We start from the raw sequence: 14574 nt of genomic DNA on the forward strand, positions 1-14574 counted from the left end.
CTGACACAAGGTCTTCGACCTGATACGTTAATTTTGTTTCTTTCTCCACAGATGCTGCCTGACTTGCTGAACTTCTCCAATATTTTCTGTTTTTATATCAGGCTCTTCTTGGTGACATTATAAGCCTCTTTTAATGTAATACTATCCTTAACTTCTATAGTTAGCCATGGATGGCTCACTTTTCTCATGGAGTTTTTATTTCTCAATGGAATGTATATTAGTTGAGAATTATGAATTATTTCTTTAAATGTTCACCATTGCGTCATATCTTTTAATCTAATTTTCCAATCAACCTTAACCAACTTGCTCCTCATACCTATGTAATTGGCTTTGTTTAAGTTTAAGACTTAAGTACGTCACTCTCCGACTCGATGTGAAATTCTATCATAATATGATCACTCTTCCCCAGAGGATCCCTTACAGTGATATTACTAATTAACCCTGTCTCATTATACAAGACAAGATCTAAAATAGCCAGTTTCCCTGGTTGGTTCCACGATGTATTGTTCTAGGAAACTGTCTCAAATGCATTCCATGAACTCATCCTCCAAACTACATTTGCCAATTTGATTTGCCCAGTCTATAGGAAGATTAAAGTTCCCCATGATTATTACATTACCTTTGTTACAAGTTCCTATTATTTCTTGATTTATACTCTGTCCAACAGTATAACAACTGTTAGAGGGCCTATGAAGTACTCCCACCAGTGTTTTCTGCCCCTTGTTATTTCATTATTTCCATCCATACTAATTCTACTTCCTGATCTTCCGGGCCAAGATCCTTTCTCACTACTGTCTTTACGTCATCCTTTATTATCGGGTCTCCACCACCACCCCCACCCCCCCCCCCCTCCTTTTCCATTTTGTCTGTCTTTTTGAAAAGTCAAGTATCCTGGGATATTTAGTTCCCAACCTTGGTCACCTTGCAACCACATCTCAGTAATGGCTATTAGATCAAACCCATTTACTTCTATTTTGTGCCAATAATTCACCTTCTCTTGTTATGAATGCTTCGTGCATTCAGATAAAGCGCCTTTAATTTTTACTTTTTACTATTTTTCCCTGGTTTGACCTTATTCACTGATGTACTATTAACGTTAATCTCTCTGTCCCTTCCTCTCACACTCTGCTTATCTTTATCCAAATTGCTACATTGTGATCACTGTTTCCCAAATGCTCACCCACTGAAGCATGCACCACTTGCCCCATTTCAATCTCCAGAACTAGATCCAGCACTGCTTCCTTCCTCATTGGGCTGGAATCATACTGATCAAAAAAAGTTCTCCTGTCCACCTTTCTCCCCCTCCTTGTTCCTTAAACTGTTTTTATCCCCCAGTCTATATTAGGATAATTGTTCCCCCATCATTACTACTCGATTTTTTTACATCTTTCTGAAATTTGCCTACAAATTTGCTCCTCCATTTCCTCCCCACTATTTGTTGGTCTATAGTGTACACCCAGCAACGTAACCACTCCTCTTCTGCTCCTTAACTCTAACCAAACAGATTCTGTCTTTGAACCCTCAAGCATATCATCCCTTTCCAAGGTAGTAACAGTATCTATGATCAATACTGCCACTCCCCTCCTTTTTTTTCTTCCCTATTTCTCCTGAATGCATTGTAGACAGGACCGTTAAGTTCCTATTCCTTTGCACGTGAGCAAGAAACTTAGCCATATGGTGGCAGCTGAAAATTGTAGTCTACCACATGGAATAAGGAGTCCTGCATTTTTTTTGAAACTTTATATCGGGACTGTTACTTCAGATCTCCAAAGATAAGGAGTAAACCAGCATGGTTAAATATGTGGAAATAACCATACAACAATATACATGTCCTTATTACCTGATAACATTTTATATTGTTGCTGTTCTGGGAACCCAGCTTCCCTGAGCCTGCTCCCAGCATTTACATTTCTACATCTGACTACCACCTCCCAGTGGCTGATTCAAGGTCTGAAAGGGGGTTAAATTCGATAACCCCCGAAACTGGGCACGGGGGTTGCGGTGCGCGATTAGCCCGTGCCCAGTCATTCAGATGGAGGTAGCATGTGAAATTCATGCTGCCTGCTCACTTACCTGCTTCCAGCGCAAGCAGCCAGGCCTAGCTGCATTGTTCAGTGACATCTCACCAGCAGGGGAGCCTAGATGTCATGTGAGTGACTCGTACCTCTTAAAGGCAGCCTGAACCTCTGCGAAAAATAACATACAGGTCCACACAGAGTTTGAACGGAGATCAGACATTGCACACCTAAAACACAGAAGCAGGTCCCGTCCCTATGTTTACAAACTTGTGATATGTTAAAACATTGAATAAAAGTTGCGCACTATTAAATCCCACATCCTCCAATCTGCACGCCAGACTTCACCAATTTGCCGATCTGAGTTTGTACCAGGCCTGCGAGAGTGCGTGCACCAAGGTTCTCTGATGATGCACTAGAGGCCTTGGTGCAAGAGGTGGATAGAAGGAAGGGCATCCTATATCCATGGGGGTGGGGGGGGGCAAGAGGCCCTCCAGACATGCTCTCGAGGCAGTAGGGGATGAAGTCAATGCCAGGCACATAACACCACGAGCATGGATACAATTCAGGAAGAAATTCAATGCTTTGACACGAGTGGTCAAGGTGAGTGAGGTCAACTGTCAAGTGGCATCTCCTACCAACTGCACCACTAGCCGCATCCATTGCTCAATGCACTACACCACCCATCACCCACCTACCAACAAACTCTTTCAATCAGTACTCAACACTTCAAATCAGATGCTTCATTTCACCCTGACACATTACCACTGTTTCAAGCCGCACACCCACAACTCAGGTCACCCATGCTGGCAGCTATCCAACCATGACAGGCACATCACCCAAACATCCTGCAGGACACTTACCGACACACGTCCCGCTTTCTTGCAGGAGGAACTGGCGCGCAATAGGAGGCAACAAGTGGCAGTGGCATTTAGCCACTCGAGTCTGTTTTCAATGAGATAATGTTGATCTGTGACCTAACTCCATATACCCGCCGTATGCCCCATATACCTTAATACTCTTGGTTAACAAACGTCTATCAATCTCAGATTTAAAATTCACATTTGAGCTAGCATCAACTGCTGTTTGCGGAAGAGCGTTCCAAACTTCTCCCACCCTTTGCGTGTAGAAGCGTTCCCTAACTTCACTCCTGCAAGTCCTGACTCTAAATGTTAGGCTGTGTCCCCTAGTCCTAGTATTCAAGTATAGGAGACCTCCAAAAACAGTTTCAAATGCATCAGCAGCCAGAAGCAATAATCCAGCAACTAACCTGTAAATTCTGCATGGTCCCTTTAAATAGTGCTGGTGGGGGGGTCCTCCAGGCCGTCTACGATATGTTCAGCTGCTTGTGGTTAAGACAGTGTGCTGGCTGGTGCGTTGAGTGCCAAAATAGTACCTATCCCTTTAAATCAGCGTTGCACACTGATCTAACAAATATTCTCCTTACGTTACATGGCGTCCGCTAGAAGCGTGCGCATGCATTCCGGACGCCATCTTGGGACCTTAAGAGGCCGCGTAGCGCTTAAAAAAAAAACGGATGCTACACGGCCCAATTTATAGCCCAATGAATCAGCAACCAATCAATACTTTTGAGATCCCCTCAGGAACTTTGCAAAGCCATGATACTGCTCTTGGAGGTACACAACATTATATCCTCATGGTTAGCCCACTATTCAACATTTTCACGTTTTCTTCGATTAAAGCTACAGTTGCAGCACCAAAATAAAATGTCACGTTTTTATTTTTAGTGAGAAAATTATTTTAGTTCGGTGTTTCTCATTTGTTTTATTTTTTGCTGTTGCTTTTGCAAGCAGGTCCAGGAATCTTTTCAAAGGAGAGAAAAACACTTCTTGTGCTCAGTCATATAATTCAAGTGGATAAATGAGGTCCATATACAGGAGGATTGTCTAGATTTCTTTTGTGTGTGTGGGTGTTATTTTTATTGATTTCTAGCAGTTCTGCACAACATATCCCAAGCACACATGGAGGTGAGTTAGTTTCTTCTATTATATAATAATACATTGGGCCAGCAACGCTCGTCGCAGTTCCTGCGAATTTAATTATTGAAAATACTTACTGCGGGCTCTGTGGCGTTGAATTGCTTGAATTTGAACTTTAAACACAATGTGTGCCATCAACCCATCCTCTGAGCAGCGTGAGTTGTCGTGCGGCTGGAAACGTCTGTGAGGAGAAGACACGCCCACAAAATCTGTCAGGAAGAGAAGTCACGCCCACAGATTCTGGCTGCATTGCTCAAGCAGGCAAGCAGACTTCATTCATTTAAAGGCAGTATTCTAGATGTCATTCTATATTTTTTTTAAATTATAAAAAGCCAAACAAATAATTGAATTGAATTTTAGACCGAAGGGAAAAGTTAGAAAATAATAGTTTTCATTTTTTAATTTACATTTTTTATAATGACCAAAAACTATTAAAATAAGGAGTAATATGAGACTCCACCTTTTTAAAAGCTAATTTTTAGTTGTTTGGCAGTCATTAAGACTTAGTTGAAACTTAGTTTAGATCTGGTATTTTTAAGCATATCTGTTCGGTGGCGTAATTAGTCACTTACCAGCTGGGCAGATAAGCAAGTTTGCTCTTTTTCAGTGATTTCTCTGATTGCAGCGTGTGATGGCCCTTTAATTCGAAGCTGTCATACCACTGGCAAACCATCAGGAGCAAGTTCATGATTTCTGCGTTTTACTGCGCATGTGCAAACACGGGAACTTGCTCCCTCAATTCATCACTAACAACGGAGAGGGCTGTTGAGCTCCTCTGTTATTCCGGGAGCGATTTCTGGCCCATTGTTTGTTCTCATACTTTCTAACTAACTGTCTGGCTCATACTCTCTGACTAACCAGTACCCCAGGAGAACCACTCTACTTGTAGGTTGATGGGGAAGGAGCTCAGAGGTTTTTAAGCTTAGTGGCAGTATTTGTGATTTTAAAAAAAATAATGGATACTAAAAGCAATTGCGGGTCAGTAATCTCATTGAGGAACAGCTAATATTTTAAAAGCAACGTAAGAAAGAGAACATTTGTATATAAACAGTGCAGCTCTAGTGTGACATTTACTTTAGTGCAAAACTACTGATCATAGACAAAACTTTTTTTTTCATTTTTAGTATTCTACTTGTTATATTTTGGATGATGTGTTAAGAGAATTTAAAATCAGTAATATATTTTCTAATGTGATACAGAAATAATGAGCTAATATCCTAAGCATGAAATAGAATCAATATGCCTCAACTGCGTAGAATAGAATCATAGAAAGGTTACAGCACGGAAGGAGGCCATTCGGCCCATTGAGTCCCCCGCCAGCTCTATGCAAGAGCAATCCAGCTAGTCTCACTCCCCCGCCCTATCCCCATACCCCTGCAAATGTTTTCCTTTCAAGTACTTGTCCAGTTCCTTTTTGAAGGCCATGATTGAATCTGCCTCCACCACCCCCTTGGGCAGTGCATTCCAGATCCTAACCACTCACTGTGTAAAAAAGTTTTTTCTCATGTCACCTTTGATTCTTTTGCCAATAACCTTAAATCTATGTCCTTTGGTTCTTGACCCTTCCGCCAATTGGAACAGTTTCTCTCCATCTACTCTGCATAGACCCTTCATGATTTTGAATACCTCTATCAAATCTCCTTGCAACCTTCTCTGTTCCAAGGAGAACAGCCCCAGCTTCTCCAGTCTATCTACGTAACTAAAGCCTCTCATCACTGGAATCATTCTAGTAAATCTCTTCTGCACCCTCCCTAAGGCTTTCACATCTTTCCTGAAGTGCGGTGCGCAGAACTGGACACAATACTCCAGTTGTGGCCGAACCAGTGTTTTATCAAGGTTCATCCTGACTTCCATACTTTTGTATTCTATGCCTCTATTTATAACGCCCAGGATCCCGAATGCTGTTTTAACCTCTTTCTCAACCTGCCCTGCCACCTTCAACGATTTGTGCACATATACCCCCAGATCTCTCTGTTCCTGTACCCCCTTTAGAGTTGTGCCCTCTAGTTTATATTGCCTTTCCTTGTTCTTCCTACCAAAATGTATCACTTCGCAATTTTCTGTGTTAACTTTCATCTGCCACGTGTCTGCCCATGCCACCAGCCTGTCTATATCCTCTTGAAGTCTATCACTATCCTCCTCACTGTTTACTACCCTTCTAAGTTTTGTGTCATCTGCAAATTTTGAAATTGTGCCTTGTACACCCAAGTCCAAGTCATTAATATATATCAAGAAAAGCAGTGGTCCCAGCACCGACCCCTGGGGAACACCGCTGTATACCTCCCTCCGGTCCGAAAAACAACCGTTCACCACTACTGTCTGTCTCCTGCCCCTTAGCCAATTCTGTATCCATGTTGCTACTGCCCCCTTTATTCCATGGGCCGCAATCTTGATGATAAGCCTACCGTGCAGCACTTTATCAAACGCCTTATGAAAGTCTATATACTCTACATCAACTGCATTGCCCTCATCTACCCTCTGTGTTACCTCATCAAAAAACTCTATCAGGTTAGTTAAACACGATTTGCCTTTAACAAATCCGTGCTGGCTTTCCTTAATCAATCCACACTCATCCAAGTGACTGTTAATTCTGTCCCAGATTATCGTTTCTAAAAGTTTCCCCACCACTGAGGTTAAACTGACTGGCCTGTAGTTGCTGGGTTTATCCCTACACCCTTTTTTGAACAAGGGTGTAACATTTGCAATTCTCCATTGATAATAATTAAATTCTTGGATGCGTATTAAGGTTGTTATCAAGGTACAGGCAGATAAGTGTGATATTGGAGAGTACATGGCCTAAGTAAAGAAAATCCATTCACACTCATTCAACATGCTACATCTACACATCACTTATAATCAAGTGGACAAAGCATATGGGAATAACTGAAAGAAGCAGTTAAACAGTATGCTTATTTGGAGAACAGCAGCCGAATTATTTGAAATTACACATGACTTAGGCCACATTGTCTCCACTAAAGTCCTGCTGGCTGGCCACCTGTACTGGATAATTATCCGGCATGGCAGAGAGGGGCGGGGGAGCAAGGGAACCATGAGCAATGGTTTCTGGGGAGCACTCAACATGGATGCCATGGGATCTTTATGGTAGCCTTGCATTCAGTTCCCATTCCAAATGGGTACTATGCAAATGGAATGCTGCTCAGGTGTTTCAGGCACATTGTGGAGTGAATTTGAATAGAAGTTGGGGCCTAATGACCCTTGCGCACAACTTGCACACATGCATCCATCCCTCTTTGCACTGGGCACATGCATTGCAGCGTGCTAGGCACCTTGGTAATACTGTAGCTCTTACTCCTTTGTGCCCAATCTTTGGGAGATTATCAACCCCTATAACTACATCAACAGACAGTATAGCTTTAATTTGTTCAACTTGTACAAGAATGGCACCCGGAAAATGCATTCACAATGCTGTTCATTTACAATGCTGAATGCTTGGCTGCTTTTTCTATAGCATTCAAATATTTATTATAAATTTATAACATTGTGTTTAATCTTAGAAGACTACATTCGTTATTGGACACCACACTGGCCTAAGATGAGCGTGCCACTATTAAAACTGAATGCAAATCTGTATGCTGCCAGTTTACTACATTGATTAGTTTGTCCATTATTTTAATGTGATAGTACTTGATAAAGTTATACAATGTAGAGTGAAATCAATATGAATGGCACTTACTGGCTGAGTAATTATTCTTTGTAAGAAAATGGAGCTTAACTCATGTCCCACAAGAATAGATATTAATACTACTAGCTCCATATATTACAACTCTTTAAATGTATTAAATAGCAAACTATCCAGACAACATTATTTCAGTTTGCAAATGTACTTTCTATTTTTTGACATCCTCACATACATCAGTCGACCGTACTGAACCTTTCTGCTGCTGAACCTTTCTCCTGCTGTCCCTAAATTGTGGGGTAGAAATTCGTCTCAGGTAGTGGCGTAAAACGGAGGGTATCGCATCAGCGCACGTTATATGCCACGCACGTTATATGCCCTGCCCGTTTTTCATGTCCTTTGACTTCAGTAGAGCTAAATAGCAGGCTAGGCGTGCAGCAGGTGGCCAATGCAATACCGCCCGTTGTGCGCCACCAGCCGAGACCAATTTCTGCCCTTATCATATGCTGAGTCAAGTAATATCTGTTAAATCCACCACTCAGCATGTCATTTTGTAATTGAATGTTTGCATTTGTAAAAAGAAAGGATTATTGTAACATTTCTTTGTGATTATATATGTTGAGGAATCCTTTTGAAAATAACTGTTACTCCATGAGAGAAGCTCATAACTTAGGGGGAAGGTTTTCTGTTTTCTATGTGTATCAAAGTTGCAAAAGCCTATATAAAAGATGTGTTTTTGATTTCACTACAAATAGCAAACAGGACATCTCTCTTCTTCCCCACAATAAACTCCAAAACCATTTATTAATGAATGAGTTATGAAAGTCAGTTTCAAAAATTAATCAAGGAATATGAGATAAAATACAACATGATGCTGATACAACAAATGTAAATTTGAAGAAATTGTTTAAGATAAATTATTTTAAATTTTTTTGTAAATTTTGTACACTGAGATATAGAACACTCACTGGGACATGGTGACAGAGAAAAATGGTACAGTGTGCATTTGATATGATGTTCCCAGTTGGTAATGATGAAAGAAGGCATGAGTATCCTATGCCGAAAGCAGGTGGAGCTCCATGTGGTTGTCAGGAAGTTGTGGCGGTGAACTGGAAGAAATAATTGTGATAAGTTGGGAGTTGTGATTATGGCAGAGCCCAAATGTAATGATTATGGTAATGGGGGATAATAATGGCTCAAAGCAGAGACGTCCACAACCAGGAGGAGAACATTTTCAGCTGTGACAGTGCTGGCGGAATAGAGACCCAGGTTTGTGATCGGTCTGGAACAGGAAGAGAGAATGTTATTTAGGGCAGCATGCGAAGGAGAAAAACAAAGATTTATTTTTTGAATTGGCTGTTTCTATCTCATAAGACCATATGTGAACCCCGACAGTGATTGTCAACAGGCTATTGAATTACAGCTGGGGCCTAATCCTATCCTTACACAGAATTCATATGAATACTTCTAGCACGAGTCATTAGATAATAGTCAGGAACTCTGGCCAATTATCTCTCTGTAACTATGGGTGCAGAGTTAAATTGTAGCACTCAACTACTGCCCTGACTGAAATCAGCCAGTTCAGCTCGGACCAGGGATCAAACCCGAGACCTCTCTGGGTCTGTATGGTTTAGCTTCTCACTTGTTAAAACTCCCTGAGCCATTGAAGAGCCGATATCTACTAGCTAAAATAACCAAAAACTGTTTACAACAGTTCCCCAATTGTAAGCCGTCATATTGTTCAGCTCTCCTTCTGTATCACAGTAGAGAATCAGCACTCCTTCAGTTCGAAATCAGCGCTCCTCCAGTTCGAAATCAGCGCTCCTCCAGTTCGAAATCAGCGCTCCTCCAGTTCGAAATCAGCGCTCCTCCAGTTCGAAATCAGCGCTCCTCCAGTTCGAAATCAGCGCTCCTCCAGTTCGAAATCAGCGCTCCTCCAGTTCGAAATCAGCGCTCCTCCAGTTCGAAATCAGCGCTCCTCCAGTTCGAAATCAGCGCTCCTCCAGTTCGAAATCAGCGCTCCTCCAGTTCGAAATCAGCGCTCCTTCAGTTCGAAATCAGCGCTCCTTCAGTTCGAAATCAGCACTCCAGTTCGAAATCAGCACTCCAGTTCTAAATCAGTGCTCCTTCAGTTCGAAATCAGCACTCCAGTTCGAAATCAGCACTCCAGTTCTAAATCAGCGCTCCTTCAGTTCTAAATCAGCGCTCCAGTTCTAAATCAGCGCTCCTTCAGTTCCACAGTAGAGAATCAGCACTCCTTCATTGTTGTGGTAAAGACTAAGTTGAGTGCTTAAGTTCTGGTGTGCGGCTTGAACACACAACCTTCAGATTCTCAGTTAGAAATCTTACCAACTGCGCCAAGCTGACATGATTGCTGGGGCATATAATTTTTTAGCTAAAATATTCTGGATATAATTGTACTTTATAGACTCAAAAAAAAGCATTTTTTCAAGTTTATTTGTAGGGGATATAATTGATAAAATACATGTCTTGTACAAGAGTCCTCATCATTGCTACAATTATATTGGGACACTGCACTCAGCCACCTCAATTCTGAACAAGTCCTCAGTTGTTCTTAGAGCTGCAGCAACAAAACACATGACAGCAGCTTTAGTTTGAAATAAGATAGAAACTGTGGACAGATATCCATTTTGCTACACAGGGTTTAATTATTTATGGTTTTGTTCTTGCCACATTTCCGCAATAGTCTATTTCAGTAAGATATTAATAAACTGTCAAATAAATAAGTCATAGTGGATTTTTCATGTACTAGAGAATCCATTACAGAATCGCCTTTAGTGTGTGAGCTATTAAAGGCCATCTGGTTCCTTTAGAAGTGTATTACTTACGAAACCTGTCATCAGTATCCTTTTCTGCAACAAAGATATCCCCTGTTTTACTCTATGCGTTAAACGGCAAGATCTTTAGCTTAACAGTTAAAGCTCTTGTGTCAACCATTTTACTATACAGTATATGATCAGTGGAGGGTCTGCATATCACATCAATTTTTCAGTTCACATACCATCTTGCCAAAACATTTTAAAATTTATGTTTATAATGTCCAAAATGAACTATTTAGGGTTACCTTGCCTTGTTTCTTTCTCCATGGTGCATTTTTCCATGCTACCTCTTCTGACAGGAGATTCTTCGATACTTAATGTTGCTGTAGTTAATTAAAAGTGTCTGAATTTGAGCTGAGTTTGCAGCTGCCAAGCAAGATTTCAAGTAACTCTGTAGTTCAGAGTAAATTCTTGTGCGATCTCTCTGGCTTTTGCCTAAGGTCATCTTCCCCTACAAAAGATGAGGAAATGGTTTGACTACGTTTTTCTTCCAAATCAGCTGAAATGAGAGAAAAAGAAATCTCAACTAAGCAAGTTATTATAGAGTATCACTGCTGATCACAAAACAGACACTTATGGGGAATTTTAATTCTTCCCGCCCAGTGGGAACGGTGAGGGCTGGGAGGGTTAAGATGGCGGGGTGTTCAAGCCGCGTTCCCCTTATGTTCCTGGCCATTTTAACGAGACTGAACTCAAGCACAGGAAGGCTGCCTGGCCCAGAGCAACGGGAGCCTAAAGTAAATGGCAAAGACACTTCCCAATGAAATTATTGGGACACACACCATTTTAACCTCGGGCCTGACTAAGGGCCACATGGTCTCAAACTTTCCCGATCCCCCCCCATCGTTCCTTACTCACTTTTCAGTGATCCCCAGTGATAGCCTGATCCACCACCCTCCCCAGACACACATTTTGACTCCCACCCACTGGCAGTGACGTCATTGCCGGCAGGAGTCAATGTGAAGAAATGCTAATTAGGCTCGGGAGTTAAAATCTCACTGGCCTCAAGCTCCAGAGACGCTTTGCCGCCCACTTTAGCCCCCGATTCCCGCCCCGTGTTAAAATTAGGTTTTATTCTGCCCAACCCAACTGACTTAAACCAATTCATTCAAAAAGTGAATCCATCCAAACTGGACATTTGCACACCATTCACTCCGTCATGCCCCGCGCAAAACTTCCCAAAAAGGCGATGCATAAGATAAATCCTGAAATGTGCAGACACATTTGTGAGCTGTCTTGCCTACAATTTCCTGAGATGCTCTCCCTGTGAGCGCTGCTCTCCATTGGTAGTGCCGGATTGCAGAATCCCCCGAATGTTTCTTCAGTGTTTCTCAAGCAGCTGCTGAGTCATTTAACTGGTATTAAACATCAAGGTTCCTTTGTCCAAGTGTGGACTACACAATTGTGGTAGGAAAAGACTGAATGGCAGCAGAAAACAAATTATTAATTTACCCGCAAAGCACTGCTGGTGCTGAGACCCACAGCAACAGTCGCCTGTTTCCTCTTCTAGAACGGTGTAAAGTTTAAGTTTTGAAGCTGGCAACAATTAATACACAGCAGCCTGATCAAACTGTTTTATTTTATGTGCTGTGCAGAATAAAAAAACTGGAACAAATAAGTTATCGTAGCTCCCTACGTCAAAGCGAAGGCCTGCCAGGGTGAAGCTGTGAACTGCCTTAATAGGAAAAATAGTGTCGCCAAGCTAATATGCTGATTGAGATGACTTGACATATCTGTTCCGCTTTTCAGTTAACAGCCGGGCTACTAATCATAGTTATCTGGTTGATGATCTGTCAGTCTGTCTGAAATATGAATTACAGTAAATGGCTCATTTTTTCCATCTTTATTATTGAATTACTGCGGTCTGAATCTTCAAAGAATGAAGAGAGAACTCCAGGGCTGGAGCTGCAATAATGCAATAGTGTGCCCTCGGTCCAGCTCCTGTGTGGCTACACTATAATACTATTAAAAGTTTGATTGAAGAGAATCACAGTTGATCAATTGAAAATTGTGCTAAGCCTTCCAGCATTGTATATTTGTAAATTATTCATCCAAGTGATGCCACTAAACCCAAGTTATCCTCTAAAAAGAGTCCGGGTCGGCAGCTGTTTTAAGAATGGTCAAATTTTGGTATATTGTGGAAGAAAACCTCAATGTTTGTTTAATTGTAATTTGCAAAGAAAACAATCTTGTGATTGTGCAGAAGTAAAAGGTATCATCAGATTTAAGTACCTAAGCAATGTAGTAACCTAGTGATGATTATTCACTAATCTACCTTTACCCTAGTTCTGATTCTGCTTAAACCATCATTATATCTAATTAGACTCTGTAGAAACAATGCATCTAGACAAGTGCAGAAAAGTCTGCAGGCTAATGTCAAGATCATGTTTCTGAACAGTCTCATCTCTTGTTCTATTACAGATGAAAATCATAGAGGATGATCTATGGATCAGGACATATGGGCGGCTTTATCAGAAGCTTTGCTCCTCATCAGGAGACATTCCCATTGGTATTTATCGGACAGAATCACAAAAACTCACAACATCAGAGGTATGGCTTCAGCTGTGCATCTATTAATTTGTACAGTCAACTCTTAATTCAAATTATCTGTTACTACAAATTGAAAGTGTGCAAAAAAGTCTGTTTTATTAAAATTGTTTAATTCAAACTGCTGAATTATTTTATTTTATTTCCAGCAAAAGAACTTGAATTAACAGGAATAGATTGCAATTATATATTATTTTGTTATTTTTAAACCTTGAATATCGTTGCAGTGATAACTCAGCAATCTCTGGCAGCATACTTATTGAGATAACTGAACAACATTTCTGAAGTTAAAAGAAACTATAAAATAAAGGCAGCATTCTGTGTGTTTCTGTACTAAACAATAACATCTGTTTTAATCCATTTGAAAGGTGAATCATTGGGTCTAAATGGTAGAATCCATTTTATTTACTGTTGAAATTAGATTATAGAAAAATCCAGGTGGAATTTGCGTTTCACAGAAGATATATCATCAGGATTAATATTTTACTTCAGCTCATCTTAAAAAAATATATATATCCTGGGGCCGAGGCATGCACAGTAATGTCTTGATGTTTTTATTAGCATCTTAACAGCAGTAAAAAGAAATTCAATTAGATAACTGTTTTTTCATCAGGCATTAACCAGGATTGATAATTGTTGGACACAAAGCTATTCAATGGTCAGAAGAAAAGGTATAACAAAATGAGCAGATGAGAGTGCATTCCTTGTACATGCCCATACGGGCTGGATTTTAAAATGAATGAACATGCACCACTCAGGCACACACTGGAGATAGGGGCTGTCCAGCACCTCATCAAAGTAGCCATTCTTCATCTGTGAGCTAGGATGGTGAAGATTGGTCAGCTATTTAATCTCTGGGGCACAGGGGGCAATCTGGCACAGTTGGCTTTCAGGCCTTGGTTGAGAGGGGTGGCAAGAGAGCAGATGTACTGTCATTCTGAGAGATAGCAACATGTGGCTCATCACTTCCACCGATCTGCTGGGGAGTAGGCTGCAGGAGATCAACAACGCAATTGCGGTCCCTATCCAGGTGATCCCCCAGTCTTTCAAAGGCGGTGGCGACTGTGTAACCTAGAATCTGAATGGCACCAGGTTGAGCTTCGATCAAACCTGCAAGAGACGGTGACGAGTCCTGGTGTGAGGTCCCGGCTGTGCTCAATGCTAGGCTGCAGAAGGCTGATGCCCTGCAGCAAAACACCACACAAACAGAAAGTTTGAAGCTACAGTCACGCTGCTTGTCCAACATCCATTGCTGGATGAGCAGAAATTTTCTCCAACTAGATATCAGGAAGACCGAAGCCATTGTCTTTGGTCCCCGGCACAAACTCCATTCTCGAGCCACCAACTCCATCCCTCCCCCCGGCCACTGTCTGAGGCTGAGCCAGACCGTTCACCACCTTGGTGTCCTATTTGACCTTGATGAGCTTCTGACCACATATCCATCACCAAGACCGCTTGCTTCCACCTCCATAACATCACCATCCCTGCCTCAGGTCATCTGCTGAATCCCTCGTCCATGCCTTTGTTACCTCTAG

General features: G+C 41.5%; 1 protein-coding gene and 1 long non-coding RNA gene across 2 annotated transcripts in view; one reads left to right on the top strand and one right to left on the bottom strand.

Annotated features, from left to right (window-relative positions):
* Nucleotides 1-14574, top strand: part of LOC137325483 (potassium channel subfamily T member 2-like) — a 576738-nt gene that overhangs the window by 410754 nt on the left and 151410 nt on the right. Inside the window, exon 26 of the mRNA XM_067990641.1 lies at nucleotides 12914-13042. Within this exon, the coding sequence (XP_067846742.1) occupies nucleotides 12914-13042 (129 nt within the window). The remainder of the gene's footprint in view (nucleotides 1-12913; nucleotides 13043-14574) is intronic.
* LOC137325048 (uncharacterized) lies at nucleotides 7439-12160 on the bottom strand. The gene is made up of 3 exons (XR_010963791.1): nucleotides 11945-12160; nucleotides 10738-10991; nucleotides 7439-8934 (listed from the first exon to the last, which is right to left on the bottom strand). It is a non-coding gene; the product is annotated as an uncharacterized lncRNA (long non-coding RNA).

The sequence above is a fragment of the Heptranchias perlo genome, chromosome 9 (genome assembly GCF_035084215.1).
Source record: "Heptranchias perlo isolate sHepPer1 chromosome 9, sHepPer1.hap1, whole genome shotgun sequence".
In the NCBI taxonomy this organism is placed as follows: Eukaryota; Metazoa; Chordata; class Chondrichthyes; order Hexanchiformes; family Hexanchidae; genus Heptranchias; species Heptranchias perlo.